The sequence below is a fragment of the Terrapene carolina genome, unplaced genomic scaffold (assembly GCF_002925995.2).
Source record: "Terrapene carolina triunguis isolate 2854851 unplaced genomic scaffold, T_m_triunguis-2.0 Scaffold183, whole genome shotgun sequence".
Lineage (NCBI taxonomy): Eukaryota > Metazoa > Chordata > Testudines > Emydidae > Terrapene > Terrapene triunguis.
In genome coordinates, this window is record NW_020664534.1 from 550,485 (window position 1) to 565,488 (window position 15,004).

General features: G+C 41.1%; 1 protein-coding gene across 1 annotated transcript in view; it reads left to right on the forward strand.

The window, feature by feature from the left end:
• The window catches only part of FHOD3 (formin homology 2 domain containing 3), a 563,825-nt gene that overhangs the window by 498,719 nt on the left and 50,102 nt on the right, over positions 1-15,004 (forward strand). The window contains exons 20-21 of the mRNA XM_026654142.2: positions 538-657; positions 1,187-1,348. Coding sequence (XP_026509927.1) covers positions 538-657; positions 1,187-1,348 — 282 coding nt within the window. The remainder of the gene's footprint in view (positions 1-537; positions 658-1,186; positions 1,349-15,004) is intronic.

A 15,004-nucleotide genomic window follows, 5' to 3' on the forward strand; every position in this document is an offset into this window, starting at 1 on the left:
CGCCGCCCCCCTCCAGGTGCCGCCCCAAGCACCAGCTTAGGTGCTTGATGCCTGGAGCCGGCCCTGAGAGAAGTAGTCACATCTGCATCTCAGAGGTGGCCATCAATTGTAGGGACCAGTAGAGGCAGATTAAAGAGGTCAAGTTACCAAATATTCTAGGTTTTCTTTGCTCTTGAAAGATCTCAAAAACTAGAATTAAGACATTTCATCAGTGGAGATTTTTATGCCTCTAACTCAAACACAGCAGCCCCCTGCAGTGAAGCGTCTTCCATTTTCAGTCACATCACATCCCTGTGATGAGGACGCCAGTTGCTTACATGAACAAGCAACTTTAGGAAATATTTTATTGATTTCTCTGCTGGGCTTTTTATGTGATTTAGTAGCTGCAGCAAGGAAGAGAGCCAGCATCACACAAATGCCAGCGCTCTGCGGGATCACTGTTTAGAACTTTTGCAATAATTAATCTAAAGCATAGAATTAAGACAGAAAGATCTATGAGAGCCTAAAATCGTCACTTTTTTTTTTTTTTAATGACAGGAAGTTGCAGAACCACTGTTAGACCTGAAGGAAGGAATGGACCAGCTGGAGCATAATAAAACCTTGGGATTTATCCTTTCTACTTTACTAGCCATTGGGAACTTTCTAAATGGAACCAATGTAAGCTTTTGTCACCCTATCATTTTATTACTGACTATTATCACAGACTTTCCTCATCAGCTTCTCTACGTCATATCACAGTTATCACCCAGTATATGTGTATGTCCAACACATACATGTAATTTAAAAAACAAAACCTACATTGTATGTTTCATTAATTCAAAATAACCTCAGAGAGATTTGGGACCAGGCACTGTTCGCACACCAATTTTACACCAGCGTAACCCCATTGACTTCAGTGGAGTTGTTCTTAATTCACATTACAAGAATCACCTATTTGTTCTTTTCATTGCAAATGGAATGATCTAGGCATCTACTGACTCTTCAGAAGTATGTAAAATTGTGTCAGAAAGAATCATGTATTCTTCCTGCTCTGGGATTCTTTTTATTTAAAAAGAGTAATCTCTTCCCCTCACCCTCTTCCCCCTCCCCCCCCAACGTATTGTATATCTTAGTAAATGTTTTCTTTGAGGAGATCCGTGTGGACAAAATAAACTTACTTTAAAAAAAAAATTCCTTTCCTACACAGGCCAAAGCTTTTGAGTTAAGCTACCTCGAGAAGGTTCCGGAAGTCAAGGACACAGTGCATAAGCAGTCTCTCCTGCACCATGTCTGCACTATGGTGGTGGAAAAATTCCCAGACAGCACAGATCTTTATTCAGAAATTGGGGCTATCACTAGGTCAGCCAAGGTATGTCTGCAAACAAAAGAAGAAAAGCTCCTTGCATTTGCTACAGATGCCGGATCTTTATCAGTCTCCGTGAGAAATTAAAAGATTTTAAATGTAACATTAACGTTTTTTGCTTTCGTTCTTTTTTTTTCTCCCCTCCTCACAATTCTTGTTATGAATGTGGATTTGTCATGTCACTTTTATGGAATTTTAAAGATACCAATACTCTTATCTTTCCGGCTGCATCTCAGTCTACCCCTCAGATTGCAGCCAGGGTACTACATCGTCCATAAACCTGAAACAAATTCATTGCCTTTGTTGTGCTTTGATACAACTAGAAAAGAGTTATTCTAGAAATCATTGAAGTCATAATTATTTATTACATGGATTTATTATAATATTATTACAGAAATTATGGACATATCTTTATGAGTTTGTCCTTAGCTGTTTTCAGGCTAGGATTTGATTTTATTGGTATCACCCGATGATTATTTTCTGGTATTGGGGAAGCCCTTTTTTTTTTCAAGGTAAATGTGTTTATTTAATGATGTCTAGCAAAGTTATGAAGTTAAACTCCCAGGCTCGTCTTTTGAAGGTATCATACAGGTTTCCTTTGAGGATGAGGACTGAGAGATCAGATATAGGTGATCGCTTTGTGAAAAATGTTCACCCACATCTGATATGGTGGTTGTCTTTTATCATGTGTGTAAAAAATTGTCTGGTTTTACCCACATAGTTGTTTTGGGGGCATTTAGTGCACTCAATGGCGTACACCATATGTTGTGATAGGCATGTGTAGGATCCATGGATCTTGAAAGGTGTGTTGTGGGAGTTGTTGGTCATTGTAGCAGTGGAGATATGTGTATAGGTTTTGCATCTGTTGTTCTGGCAGGGTCTGGTGCTGCTTTGAGTTGGTGTGTTCTGGTCTGTGGGGAGCTTGCTTCTGATGATGAGCTTTGACAGGGTGGGGGATTGTTTGAAGGGCAGAAGAGGGGTATGTCCACACCTGGAATACTGCATGCACTTCTGGTTGCCCTATTTCAAAAAAGATATATTAGAATTGGAAAAGGTACAGAGAAGGGCAGGAAAAGGATTAGGGAAGAGAAAGGAACAACAGTCCCCAAATTTTGTTCTTGTCGTAACATAATATCTCTGTGCTGTACTGACATACTTCTAGGGTAGAACTGCATTAGAAAGCCATATTTCATATGGAAAGAAGGTGCATTTAAGCTTTTTTCTCACATATTGCCAGCTTACAGTGTGATTCTACTCTGCAAAAGATATAATAATGGCACTTTCGTTCTCAACAAATTTGCTCTTTCTGTGTGTTTATGTGTGTCCTATCTACTGACTTCAGTGACAAAAATAAATCTTACTTCTCTTTACTCCTGTTAGCTCTGCAGAGCTAACACAAACATCAGCAGGGAGTGGGATTCTATTCCATTTTGTGCAGCATTAATTGCATTCATTACTAAATGCCAAAGAGTCAGGCCTGTGGAAACCACTAAAGGCACAGGAGCTGCACAGGTATAACCAAATGCCTAAATCTTCCAGTCCCCAATGTGGCACACAATTGTGACAAAGACCCAAAATTGGGTCACAGAGATAATCTTTATGCAGGAAACATATAGTTGGGTGGGTTTCTTCGGTGTATTCCTTCCTTCCTTTCCTTCAATCTATAACCTCAGCTTCATGCATCTTTAATTCGTATGTAAATGATTTTCAACAATAAAAGTGAGGGGAGGCCAAATTGGTGTGGAGCAGAGGGAACTCTGGGTCTAAGAAGAGTGACATCCCTCATAGTGAGGGACATTTTGTCTTTGTCTTTATCTCTTTGTCACTGAGAATATAATTTGAAGTCATAGGGGGCTGTACAGTTGTCACTGAGGACAACTTTAGTCTTCAGAGCTTTTATTACTGAAAGTGATATTCATGAGGGGAAAGAATCCAGCTTGATTCCAGGAGTCAAGTTGAATTTTCTGACCTGTAAGTTAGAGATAATCAACATGGGAATCCAGAATGCAATTATTACAGAATTGCTTTTCACGGACATGGGAATAGCTCAGACCAGTGGTCCATCTATTCTAGTATCTTGTGTCTGGCAGCAGTCAATATCAGCTCCTTCAAAGGAAGATGCAAGAAACTCAGCACTAGGCAATTACAGGATAACCTGCTCCCAGGTTATGTTTTCCTAATAATCCCCAATAAGTGGAGGTTGGTTTATTTCCTCAAACAGGAAATATTATATCCCTTCCAAAACTCTTGCTTTGCTTTTTAAAAAATATTTCCTATTAGAACCCTAGATATTTTTGTTGTGCATATAAATGTCCAATCTTCTTTTGCATCCTGCTATGTTCTTGGTCTCAGTGATAACAATGTAACAATGAGTTCCACAGTCTAATTGTGCATCGAGTAGAAAGTATTTCCTTTTATCAGTTTTGAATTTGCCAACTTTCTGTTCCATTCTTGGGACTTATTGACTGACTGAATTAAACAGCCCTAATTTCTTCAATCTTTCTTCTTCATCTTTCCATACTGTAATTATTTTCACATCTGTCTTTGAATCCTCTTTATATACTTTTTTGACATGGGATGAAAGAAACTTAAAACAGTATTCCAGGTGAGGACATACCTTTGATTTATATAATGGCATTATAATATATTCCATACTACTTTCCATCCCTTTCATTAAGCATCCTGACATCTTGTTTGCTTTTTTGAGTGCTGCTGCACATTTTACAGTAGTCTTTATTGAGCAGTCCATAATGATGGCCAGGTATTTTCCTGCGTGGACACAGTTAATTTAGAACTCAGCAAGGTGTCTGGGTGGTTCAGATTATTCTCTCTGCTGTGCATTACTTTGCATTCATCAACACTGAATTTTATCTGCCACAATGTTGCCTATTTACTTAGCTTGAATAGATCTCTCAAGTTCCTCACAATCTTCTGAAGCCCTGACTAATCGAAGTAAATTTCTGTCATCTGCAGATTTTGCCCTCTCAGTGCTCCCCCTCTTTTCCATATATTAATCAATATATTAAACAACAAAAGTTCTAGTAAAGAACCTTGTGACATCATGCTGTTAATCTTGTGCCATGATAAAAATTGACTGTTTATTCCTCTGCTTTGTTTTATCCCTCTTGGCTAGTTTCTGATCAGTGACGGTACTTGGCCTCAGATCACATGACTTCTTAGTTTTGTGACTAGCTTCCTGTAAGGGACTTTCTCAGAGGCCTTTTGAAATTCTATATTAATTTTGTTTATTTGTTCTCATTTATCCACTGTTTTATTGGCACATTGAAAGCCTTTGAATAGATTAGTGAGACATGGTTTTCTTTTGCAGAAGCTGTGCTGTTTAGATTCTACCATATCATAATCATCTAAATGTTTTATAGTTATGTTTTTAATATCATTTCAAGCAATTTACCAAGTACAGAAGTAAGGCTTGCTGCTCTATAATTCAGGGCTGCCCAGAGGATTCAGGGGGCCTGGGGCAAAGCGGGGGAGCGGACATACTCACTGGGTGGCGCGCTGAGTCTGCAGCGGCGGGTCCTTCAGTCGCTCCGCGTCTTCGGCAGCACTGAAGGACCTGCGGCCAAAATGCCGCCGAAGACCCAGACCGCCGCCAGGTAAGTAAAAAGGCGCCTCTAGCCAGGAAAAGGGATTCTCGGCCAGGGCCCCACTTGCCCCACCCCCCACCCCCCGGGCGGCCCTGCTATAATTTCCTGGCTCAACCCTCACACCTTTTTTAAAATATGGTACATTTGCTACCCTCTAGTCCTCCAATATAGTTAAGTGGCTGATTTTAATGAGAGATTGCCTAGTTTTGCTAGCAGCTCAATCACCTCGTTCTTAAGTACCTTCAGAATTTTGGATATGCACCATCTGGGACTAGTGATTTGTTCCTTTTTGATGTATCAATTGGTTCCAACGCCTTTTCTTCGGACACCTCAGTCTCTGGAAATACCTCATCTTCATTACCAGAAGAAAGCAGGGCCTAGGGTAGGTATTTCCCTAACATCCCCTGGGGTGAAGACTGATGCAGCGAAATCACTTAGTTTCTCAACAATGTCTTTGTCTTCCTCAATTTCTCCCTTTAATCCTTGGTGATCCAGCAGACCCACAGATTCTCCGACAGGCTTTCTGCCTCTAATATACTTAAAGAATTTCTTGGTATTTATTTTTACACCTTTAGTTACTTACTCTGTAGATTCCATCATAGGTCTTCTAGTTTTCTTCTTACATATTGACTGTCATCGTTTATGCTTCTTTTTATTGGTTTCACTAGGATTAGATTTCCATTTTCTAAAGGATCTCTTTTTGGCTCAGATAACTTTCTTATGCCTCGCCAGTTAGCTGTACTGGTTTACTTCTTGTCTGCTTTGCACTTTCTGAGAGTTTCTAGATCCAAAGCCATACAAAACTGCACCCAGCATTTCAGTCTGTGGTTTGCTACTCTGAGTGGCCCTGCCCAAAGCAGATGATATTCTAAAAGGTCAGACAAAATCACAGTAAGGGAAATTATGGCCTTAATCCTCCTCGTAATGTCCAAGGTCTTCCTCTTTGGGATATTCCTGCACATATTGTACCAGTGATGGATTACTGAATTATGGTCTATTCCCCCTTCATCTTTGCCACAAATCAAAGCGTTTGGACATGGAAACCTTCCACCCTGCCCTCTTCAATGGAATGGTCAGAGAGAGTATATGAAATCTGCTTTAAGAAAACGGACATAAATGAAGAATCATTATTTCACTGATGATTACACTCCAGTTCATCTATAAACATCTTTCTAAAACTTGAAGGAAACCCAAGCCACAAAAGCCTAAACAATTTTCATTGTGTAGAAAAACAGAGATGCCCCTTCCCTTGGGATGAACATCAATGTGAGAATTCCCTAAATGTTATTTTAAAAAAAAAACAGCCTGACACATCTCAAAAGAGTTGAAAAGACATGAAACAAGGCAGTAAAATCCCTTGTGAAGCCTGTGGCTCGTCTCCAAAGGACCAAACAAAATCACAATTATCAGAAATGGTGATGAGAACTCACTTGGGTGAGTGGAAACTCACTACAGAAGTCTAAAACAATACAATTCCATATTATTAGCATACAAAATTGTGTAGAGCAGGACCATTGACATTTTGAGTTGTGCCAAGCTTTGTATACAAAGCTATAATAATATCACATAAATAACTCAATTAAATACAAACTAATAGTAATATAACTCACCAGACATAAATCCCCCAACCCTTCAGAACCATTCCCTCAGAAAAGACCTATGTAAATAGACCTTACAAATGAGTCTTTTGTTCTTCCTTTAAAAAAAGCTGTTTGTCTGCTGCTGGTACTGCCCCAGTACTGATATACCTAACACAAAGGCAGGGTTTCAGGCCTCCAGATTTCTGTGTCTCAGTCGATGCTGTTCCTCTCAATGTAACAAGATGATTCTGTGTTTGCATTGGTATCTTTTCTTTGGAGTCAATGGATGTTAGTGAAAAAAATCCTTGTAAAAATTCCCCTATCTAATCAGCTCCATGCATCTGAAGATCTAAAGCCAGCTCCAGAGCTAACTTATAATTGTCCTGTTCTCCCTCTGAATCACTTATTTATAAAATGCCACACTCCCAGTAGGCTGTTTGATTCTTCCAGCAAGACTCCCAAATTACTTGCGGATATTAGACAGTGGAAAAGCAGGTGATTTTGAAGAGTAAGCATGAGGAAATGAGAGCAACACACACAAGGGAGTAGCAATTACTTTCAGGAAAGAACTGCTGATTGTACTGACACATATGCAGGGGGGACAGGAAGTCTGCAACTAGCTGCAGAGTGAGCCAAAGGACTCAGCTTGGATTTATGGGGAGAAGGGGGTGTGTGGAACACAAGTGCTTTTCTGGTATGTTATGGCTCTTGTTTAATCTGACTGAAAGCAGAGAGAAATATTACCCATTGCCAGGGTGGTGATGGTAGGGATGGGAAGGGGAAGATCAAATGGTGCTTCAAACTTGGACTCAGTGATATCTGTTCTTGTCTCTGTGCATAAGGGGGTATTTGTGTGTAATGTCCTTTCCCATTAAAGTATATTTTGCATATGTATTTTAAGACAAAAAATCGATACATTTTCTGCCAAAAATGGTGTCAGCGAAACGGGTTAGTTGGAGCAATGTTGAAGAATTAGCTGCAATATCCCAGATGGTTTCCACAGCTGGAAGTGTGTGTGTGTGTGTGTGTGTGTGTGAGAGAGAGAGAGAGAGAGAGATTAAGGTGTTTTGTCTGGAAAAAATATCGGCAGTATCGTTTTGATTCACTAACAGTGCAAGTCAAATGAGTGCCCTTAGTATTAGTCGTGCCATAGCATCCATTCAAGCCACCTGGAGTTAGGTTGCCATCCACTGATAGCATTCCCTTTCAGTCTCTGATCATGGAAGTGTTTGTGTAGGATTTGTGAAAAAATCGTTCAGTGTATTTATTTTAGAATTTGTAAGGTGCTCAGATACAATGGTGCTGTGCAGTGGATAAATAAAGAAAGGGGAATAATGGGTGATTTGACCAATAAACTCATGCAATCCATTCATGTATTAACCAGTTACTCGATTCTGTTGTCATATTTTTTATAATTATTTTTGCAGGGAGACTGTTTCTGACCTTTTATTAAAAATATGTGGATAGGATGGACACTAACTTTGTGGCCACAAGTATGGAGGTGAGCTAAATGCTGCCCTTTGATGCCCTCATATGACTCTTAGGGTATGTCTACACTATGAAATTAGGTTGATTTTATAGATGTCGATCTTTAGATATCGATTTTATACAGTCGACTGTGTATTTCCCCACTAAGCGCATTAAGTCGGCAGAGTGCGTCCTCAGTACCATGGGTAGCATCGACTCATGGAGCAGTGCACTGTGGGCAGTTATCCCACAGTTCCCGCAGTCTCCCCTCCCCATTGGAATTCTGAGTTAAGCTCCCAATGCCTGATGGGGCAAAAACATTGTCGCGGGTGGTTTTGGGTACATGTCGTCAGTCTCCCCTTCCGCCCTCCCTCCATGAAAGCAACTTCAGACAATAATTTCGCACCTTTTTTCCTGGATTACCTGGGCAGATGCCATAGCATGGCAAGCATGGAGCCGGCTCAGCTCACTGTTGCTGTTGTGAGCATTGTAAACACCTCACGCATTATACTGCAGTATGTGCAGAACCTGGCTAAGAGATGGCAGCACGAGGACTATTGTGAGGAGGACATGGGCACAGACGTTCCTGAAAGCATGGGATGTGGCAATTGGGACATCATGGCGGCACTGGGGCTGGTTGATACAGTGGAACACCGATTCTGGGCCCGGCAAACAAGCACAGACTGGTGGGACCGCATAGTGTTGCAGGTATGGGATGATTCCCAGTGGCTGCGAAACTTTCGCAGACATAAGGCCACTTTCCTGGAACTCTGTGAGTTGCTTTCCCCCGCCTTGAAGCGCAGGGATACCAAGATGAGAGCTGCCCTGACAGTTGAGAAGCGAGTGGCGATAGCCCTGTGGAAGCTTGCAATGCCAGACTGCTACCGGTCAGTCTGGAATCAATTTGGAGTGAGCAAATCTACTGTGGGGACTGCTGTGATTCAAGTAGCCAATGCAATCACTGAGGTTCTGCTATCAAGGGTAGTGACTCTGGGAAATGTGCAGGTCATAGTGGATGGCTTTGCTGCAATGGGGTTCCCTAACTGTGGTGGGGCGATAGACGGAACGCATATCCCTGTCTTGGCAGCGGACCACCTTGCCAACCAATACGTAATCCAAAAGGGGTACTTCCCAATGGTGCTGCAAGCACTGGTAGATAACAAGGGACGTTTCACCGACATTAACGTGGGATGGCCGGGAAAGGTGCATGACGCTCGCATCTTTAGGAACTCTGCTCTGTTTGAACAGCTACAGGAAGGGACTTACTTCCCAGACCAGAAAATTACTGTGGGGGATGTTGAAATGCCAATAGTTATCCTTGGAGACCCAGCCTTCCCCTTGCTCCCATGGCTCATGAAGCCGCACACAGGCAGCCTGGACAGTAGTAAGGAGCAGTTCAACTATAGGCTGAGCAAGTGCAGAATGGTGGCAGAATGTGCCTTTGGACATTTAAAAGCTCGCTGGCGCTGTTTGCTGACTAGGTGAGACCTCAGCACAACCAATATTCCCATTGTTATTGCTGCTTGCTGTGTGCTCCATAATATCTGTGAGAGTAAGGGGGAGATGTTTATGGCGGGGTGGGAGGTTGAGGCAAATCGCCTGGCGGCCGATTTTGAGCAGCCAGACACCAAGGTGATTAGAAGAGCACAGCTAGGTGCGCTGTGCATCAGAGAGGCTTTGAAAACCAGTTTTATGACTGGCCAGGCTTCGGTGTGACAGTTGTGTGTGTTTCTCCTTGATGCAAACCCGCCCCCTTTGATGATTTTAATTCCCTGTAAGCCAACCACCCTCCCCCCTTCGATCACAGCTGGCAAAGAAAATAAAGTCACTATTGTTTTGAAACCATGCATTCTTTATTCATTTAAAAAAAAAGTGAGATAACTGACAAGGTAGCCTGGGTGAGGTGGGGGAGGAGGGGAGGAGGGAAGGACAAGGCCACATTGCTTATTGTAGCCACACTACAAATCAGAACTGTTTGAATGACAGTAGCTGTACTGACCGCGAATGCATCCCAAGTCTTCAGGGCAAATCAAACATTAAACACTATTGCTTTTAAACCCTTTACTGTAGTTACAAATGTGCACTCACCAGAGGTGCCTTCTCCGCCTTCAGGGTCAGGGATCCTGCCTTGGGAGGGTAATGGCTCCAGGGTGATTAAAAGGTCCTGGCTGCCGGGGAGAACGGATTCACCGCTTGCCTGCTGCGCATTCTCCTCCTCCTCCTCTTCCTCATCCACAAAATCCTCCTCCCTGTTGCTTGAGACTCCCCCCCCATGCAGGTGTCAACGGACAGTGGTGGGGTAATGGTAGGGTCCCTCCCTAAAATGCCATGCAGCTGATCATAGGAGTGGCATGTATGGGGCTCTGACCCGGAGCGACCGTTTGCCTCCTTTGTCTTTTGGTAGGCTTGCCTGAGCTCCTTAACTTTCACGTGGCACTGCTTTGTGGCACTGCTTTGTGTCCCTGTTGTAGCCTCTGTCCATCATGTCCTGTGCGATTTTGGCATATATATTAGCATTTCTTCTTTTTGATCGGAGTTCTGCCTGCACAGATTCTTCTCCCCATACAGCAATCAGATCCAGTGTCTCCCGTTCGCTCCATGCTGGAGCTCATTTGCAATTCTGGGGGGATTGCATGGTCACCTGTGCTGCTGAGCTCGCCACGCTGACCAAACAGGAAATGAAATTCAAAATTTCCCGGGGCTTTTCCTGTGTACCTGGCTAGTGCATTGGAGTTAAAAGTGCTGTCCAGAGCGGTCACATTGGAGCACTCTGGGATAGCTCCCGGAGGCCAATAACATCGAATTGCGTCTGCACTAATCCAAATTCGACCCAACAAGGTCTATTTTGGCGCTACTCCCCTCGCCGAGGAGGAGTACAGAAATTGATGTTAAGAGCCCTTTAGGTCAACGGAACTGGATTGGTTGTGTAGACGCATTCATTATAAATTCGACCTAACCCCATAGTGTAGACCAGGGCTTACTGAAATAAACTGTATATGGGCACATAGGAGCAGAAATTGAACTAGTATGTCAAGGAATTTACATTATAGTGGAGTGACAGATATGCACATCATGGTGTTTATTATCACTATTAATAATAATTTATTCATATATTAGCATGGGTAGCAAAATATAGACCTCATCTGTCCACTAAAACTTGGGTTGAGACCAGCAACTCATCTCATGTTGGCCACTGAAGAGCCTTTAGAAAGAAATTACTTTTGTTCACTACCCTCCTGGACCAGATTCCAGCCAATGACATACGTGAAAGAATGTGAAAGACCCCCTTTCATTATGTCTGCTAGGTCTAAGCACATTTCTTCTTCACTAATTACTCTGAAACTCAAGGGATATAATTTGCTAAACCTGGATTATGGGATATAAAATTCTTTCTGTTTAATTTAAGATATTTATGGAGCACTATCTAGCACTAATATGCTAGATCCCTTCAGTGCCACACACATTCTGCTTACGGTTTGTGTCCAACCATATCCTAATCAACACTAGAGTCATAGTGACTGAAGATGCTGTTTATTCAGAAAAAAACTAGGAGGGAGATTTCCAAAGGCACCCAACTTCCATTAATTTTCAATGAGAGATTTTCACCTGACCACCCTTTGTGCCATTGGAAATCTTCTCATAGGTTGAGTTTCACCAGATTGTGTCCCTGAAAGTGGTGGTATACTTCTGATCTGTCCTTTTATTTTTCTGCTATTTTTAGTTCAGACACTAACCATAATTCAAATCTCTCCTTAGTGTTTGTGGGTGACAAGAGTCTCCCCCTACCATTTTCATAGTCTGTACCCTACTTTTGTTAGCTGCATTTATTTACATAATCCTGCATCTTGGATGGTGAAGTTCATTAACAAAGAATCCCAGCCCTGCATCACTCCACCTCTTTAAAAAAAAAAAAAACTATTACTTTTCAAAGAAACTTCTATTATTAATACTGACCTACTTGCCTTTCTCCCCAGTTTTTATATAAGAATTTTGTTTACCTTACTAATAAACCAGCATTTGTAGGCAAAAGCACTAAGCAAATCTACCAGATGGTTTCCTGTACCTGTATTCTTAGCAAATGGAGTGCAATAACAGTATCTTATCTTATTTTTCTGCCTACTCCTAATTAAATACTATGAATCCTGTGAAAAGTTATATGTGAACTTTTAAAATACAAGATTTAAAAGAGTGGGTAGATTTTATGGAATAGCAACTTCACAATGGTGTTTATAAGTGTTTGGGTAATGTATAACAAAACACGAGGTGCCCACCAGTGTGCTGCAATGACATATGCTTCTCTAATATTACAAATGTTGTTTAAGAAGCCCTAATCTGAGTCCTCTGCGAAAGCACTCTGGGCTCATTTGTTACTCTTTCAATGTTCAGAACTTCCCTTGGCTCTGAACAAGGGCAGGAAGAAGAGAATGTCATGTTCCACATCAAAACTCATCCCTGTAATAATGTGGAAATGATCTGTCTGACCTAAATTATAAAGAACTCAAACTGGCTGTGGTCTGCGGTAGAAAATACTCTATCTTTGAAGGGAGAAAAGCTGACTTTATATATCTGTGTGTGTATCTAATTATCATTTCAGTTGTGAAATTAGAATGAAATATGTCACATGTGAATGTGTTGGTTCTGTAGTCAATAGCACTAGGTTGGGAGAGGCAAAGATGGGGAGAGATTCAGTTCCTGTTTTGAAAATTTCTAGAGCTGATCTGTTCCACCAGTATAATAACAAAGTTTAAAGAGCTAAGGTGAGTCAGCAAATGATAATTATAATAATACAACAGAAAGCTATAAGGCAGGGTCAGGCAACCTATGGCACGTGTGCTGAAGGCGGCACATGAGCTGATTTTCAGTGGCACTCACACTGCCCGGGTCCTGGCCACCGGTCGGGGGGGCTCTGCATTTTAATTTAATTTTAAATGAAGTTTCTTAAATAGTTTCTTCAATAGTTTAGTTATATATTATAGACTTATAGAAAGAGACCTTCTAAAAACATTAAAATGTATTATTGGCACGCAAAACCTTAAATTAGAGTGAATAAATGAAGACTTGGCACACCACTTCTGAAAGATTGCCGACCCCTGCTATAAGGGATATTGAGAATATAGAACAGAAGTTTTGCAGAACCTTCAAAAAGACTCAGAATACCTTCCAGTGATCTTGGTAATAAATTATTTAATTCTCAACCTGAGTTTTTCAGGCATGTTCAGGAAACTTCAATGCTGCTACTCAATTTGAACTTATTTTGTCAGCTTCCTTCCATTTTATTTTTACCTCAGGCCTGGATTTGGGGTTGTCAGCCCTGCTCAAAATATCCAGGTAACTGCAGGGGAACAAATTCACTACAAGCATAAGCAGGTGCAATATCTTTAACGTCTGAGGAGTTGTGCACATTATGGCAGTGTTGAACTTGAGCAAGAAAACAGTTTAATTGGAATAGAAGAATAGAGTTGATCGATATGTGTAGCACACAGTGCAGAAGGGGGTATCTTGAAGCTGTAATGATAATTTGAAATGACCATCTTTCTCTTTTCTTTATACAGTGCAGCATAATTATAAAATACTGTTACAACAGAGCTTCTCTCAGGACTACCTTTTCAGTAGTCTCGTGGAACCACAATTTTATGTGAAATCCACCTAAATGCCATGTTAGTCACAGTGCTGTCTTCCAGCTGGAAGCAGGTACTGTTTCTGTTTCCTTTCAACAATAAGAAAATTAATCATCTCTCTCTACCATTGTGTAACTTCATTTTTTTAAATAAAATGTTGGCAATAAGATGACATATAAATGGTGACTAGGGACCTCACCCTGCCCTGCCTCCCTTGGGAACACAGTATGAACTGAATAGCTCACAGGGAAGCAGTATGGTATTTTATACATTGTGATATGTGTACTGTACTTGTAATGTAAACAATCCTCATTTATAACTCTCTCGGTCTCAATTCCCTTTTTAATCTTGTTAATTCTGATCCCAAATTACAGTATGCGCCTTTATCATCTTACACCTCCTTGGGGTGTAATTCGATTATTTGATAACACCTGACACCAAGCAAATACTAACCGCAAAATGGAGTAAGAATGCATCAAATATAATAATATTGCTGAGCACATATGTAGTTTTGCATCTCCAAAGCACTGTACAACCTTTGGTCAGTTGCTCAGTTGAGCTTCACCTTGTATAGTCCGTTCCATAAGGGTAAAAAAGATGCAAATTGTTACTTTTCTGATTTAGTAGTTTACAGTTATTACGCATATAAATAACTACACAAGGTAAAGAGCACCAGAGAATCTAGTCCATTGACTAATAAGCGAACATAATGTTGTCAGTAAAGATACAAGACAGCTTTCTTATGTCAATGGTTTATTAGAGTTCTCAGTGAAGAGAAGTTAACATCTGACCTTTTCAATGCCTTTGGATCCCTGTTTTCAATGGAATCTGCTGTTTATAAATAAGGAAAGTTGTGCTCCAGGGAGCTGTACCTCCCGTTAACCTTCCTTGTGCATTACAAGAGTCCACAGAGTGATAGTACGTTTCTTAAAGATGGCATTAAACCGTGAAAAAGGAATTGTACATCCCTAGCTGAAAAAGTATAATGCAGTTATTTTTGACAAAATGTATAATATATAAATATCACTATTTAAAATAGGGTGGATGAGATAATTTTTATTGGACCAACTTCTGTTGGTCTCTCTCGTCTCTCTCACCAACAGAAGTTAGTCTGTTAAAAGATATTACCTCATCCACCTTGTGTCTCTAATGTCCTGGGACCGACATGGCTACAACAACACTGCATACATCAGGGGTTCTCAAACTGGGGGTCGGGATCCCTCAGGGGGGTCACAAAGTTATTACATGGGGGGTCGTGAGCTGTCAACCTCCACCCCAAACCCTGGTTTGCCTCCAGCATTTATAATGGAGTTAAATATATAAAAAAGTGTTTTAAATTTATAAGGGGAGTCACACTCAGAGGCTTGTTATGTGAAAGCGGTCACCAGTATA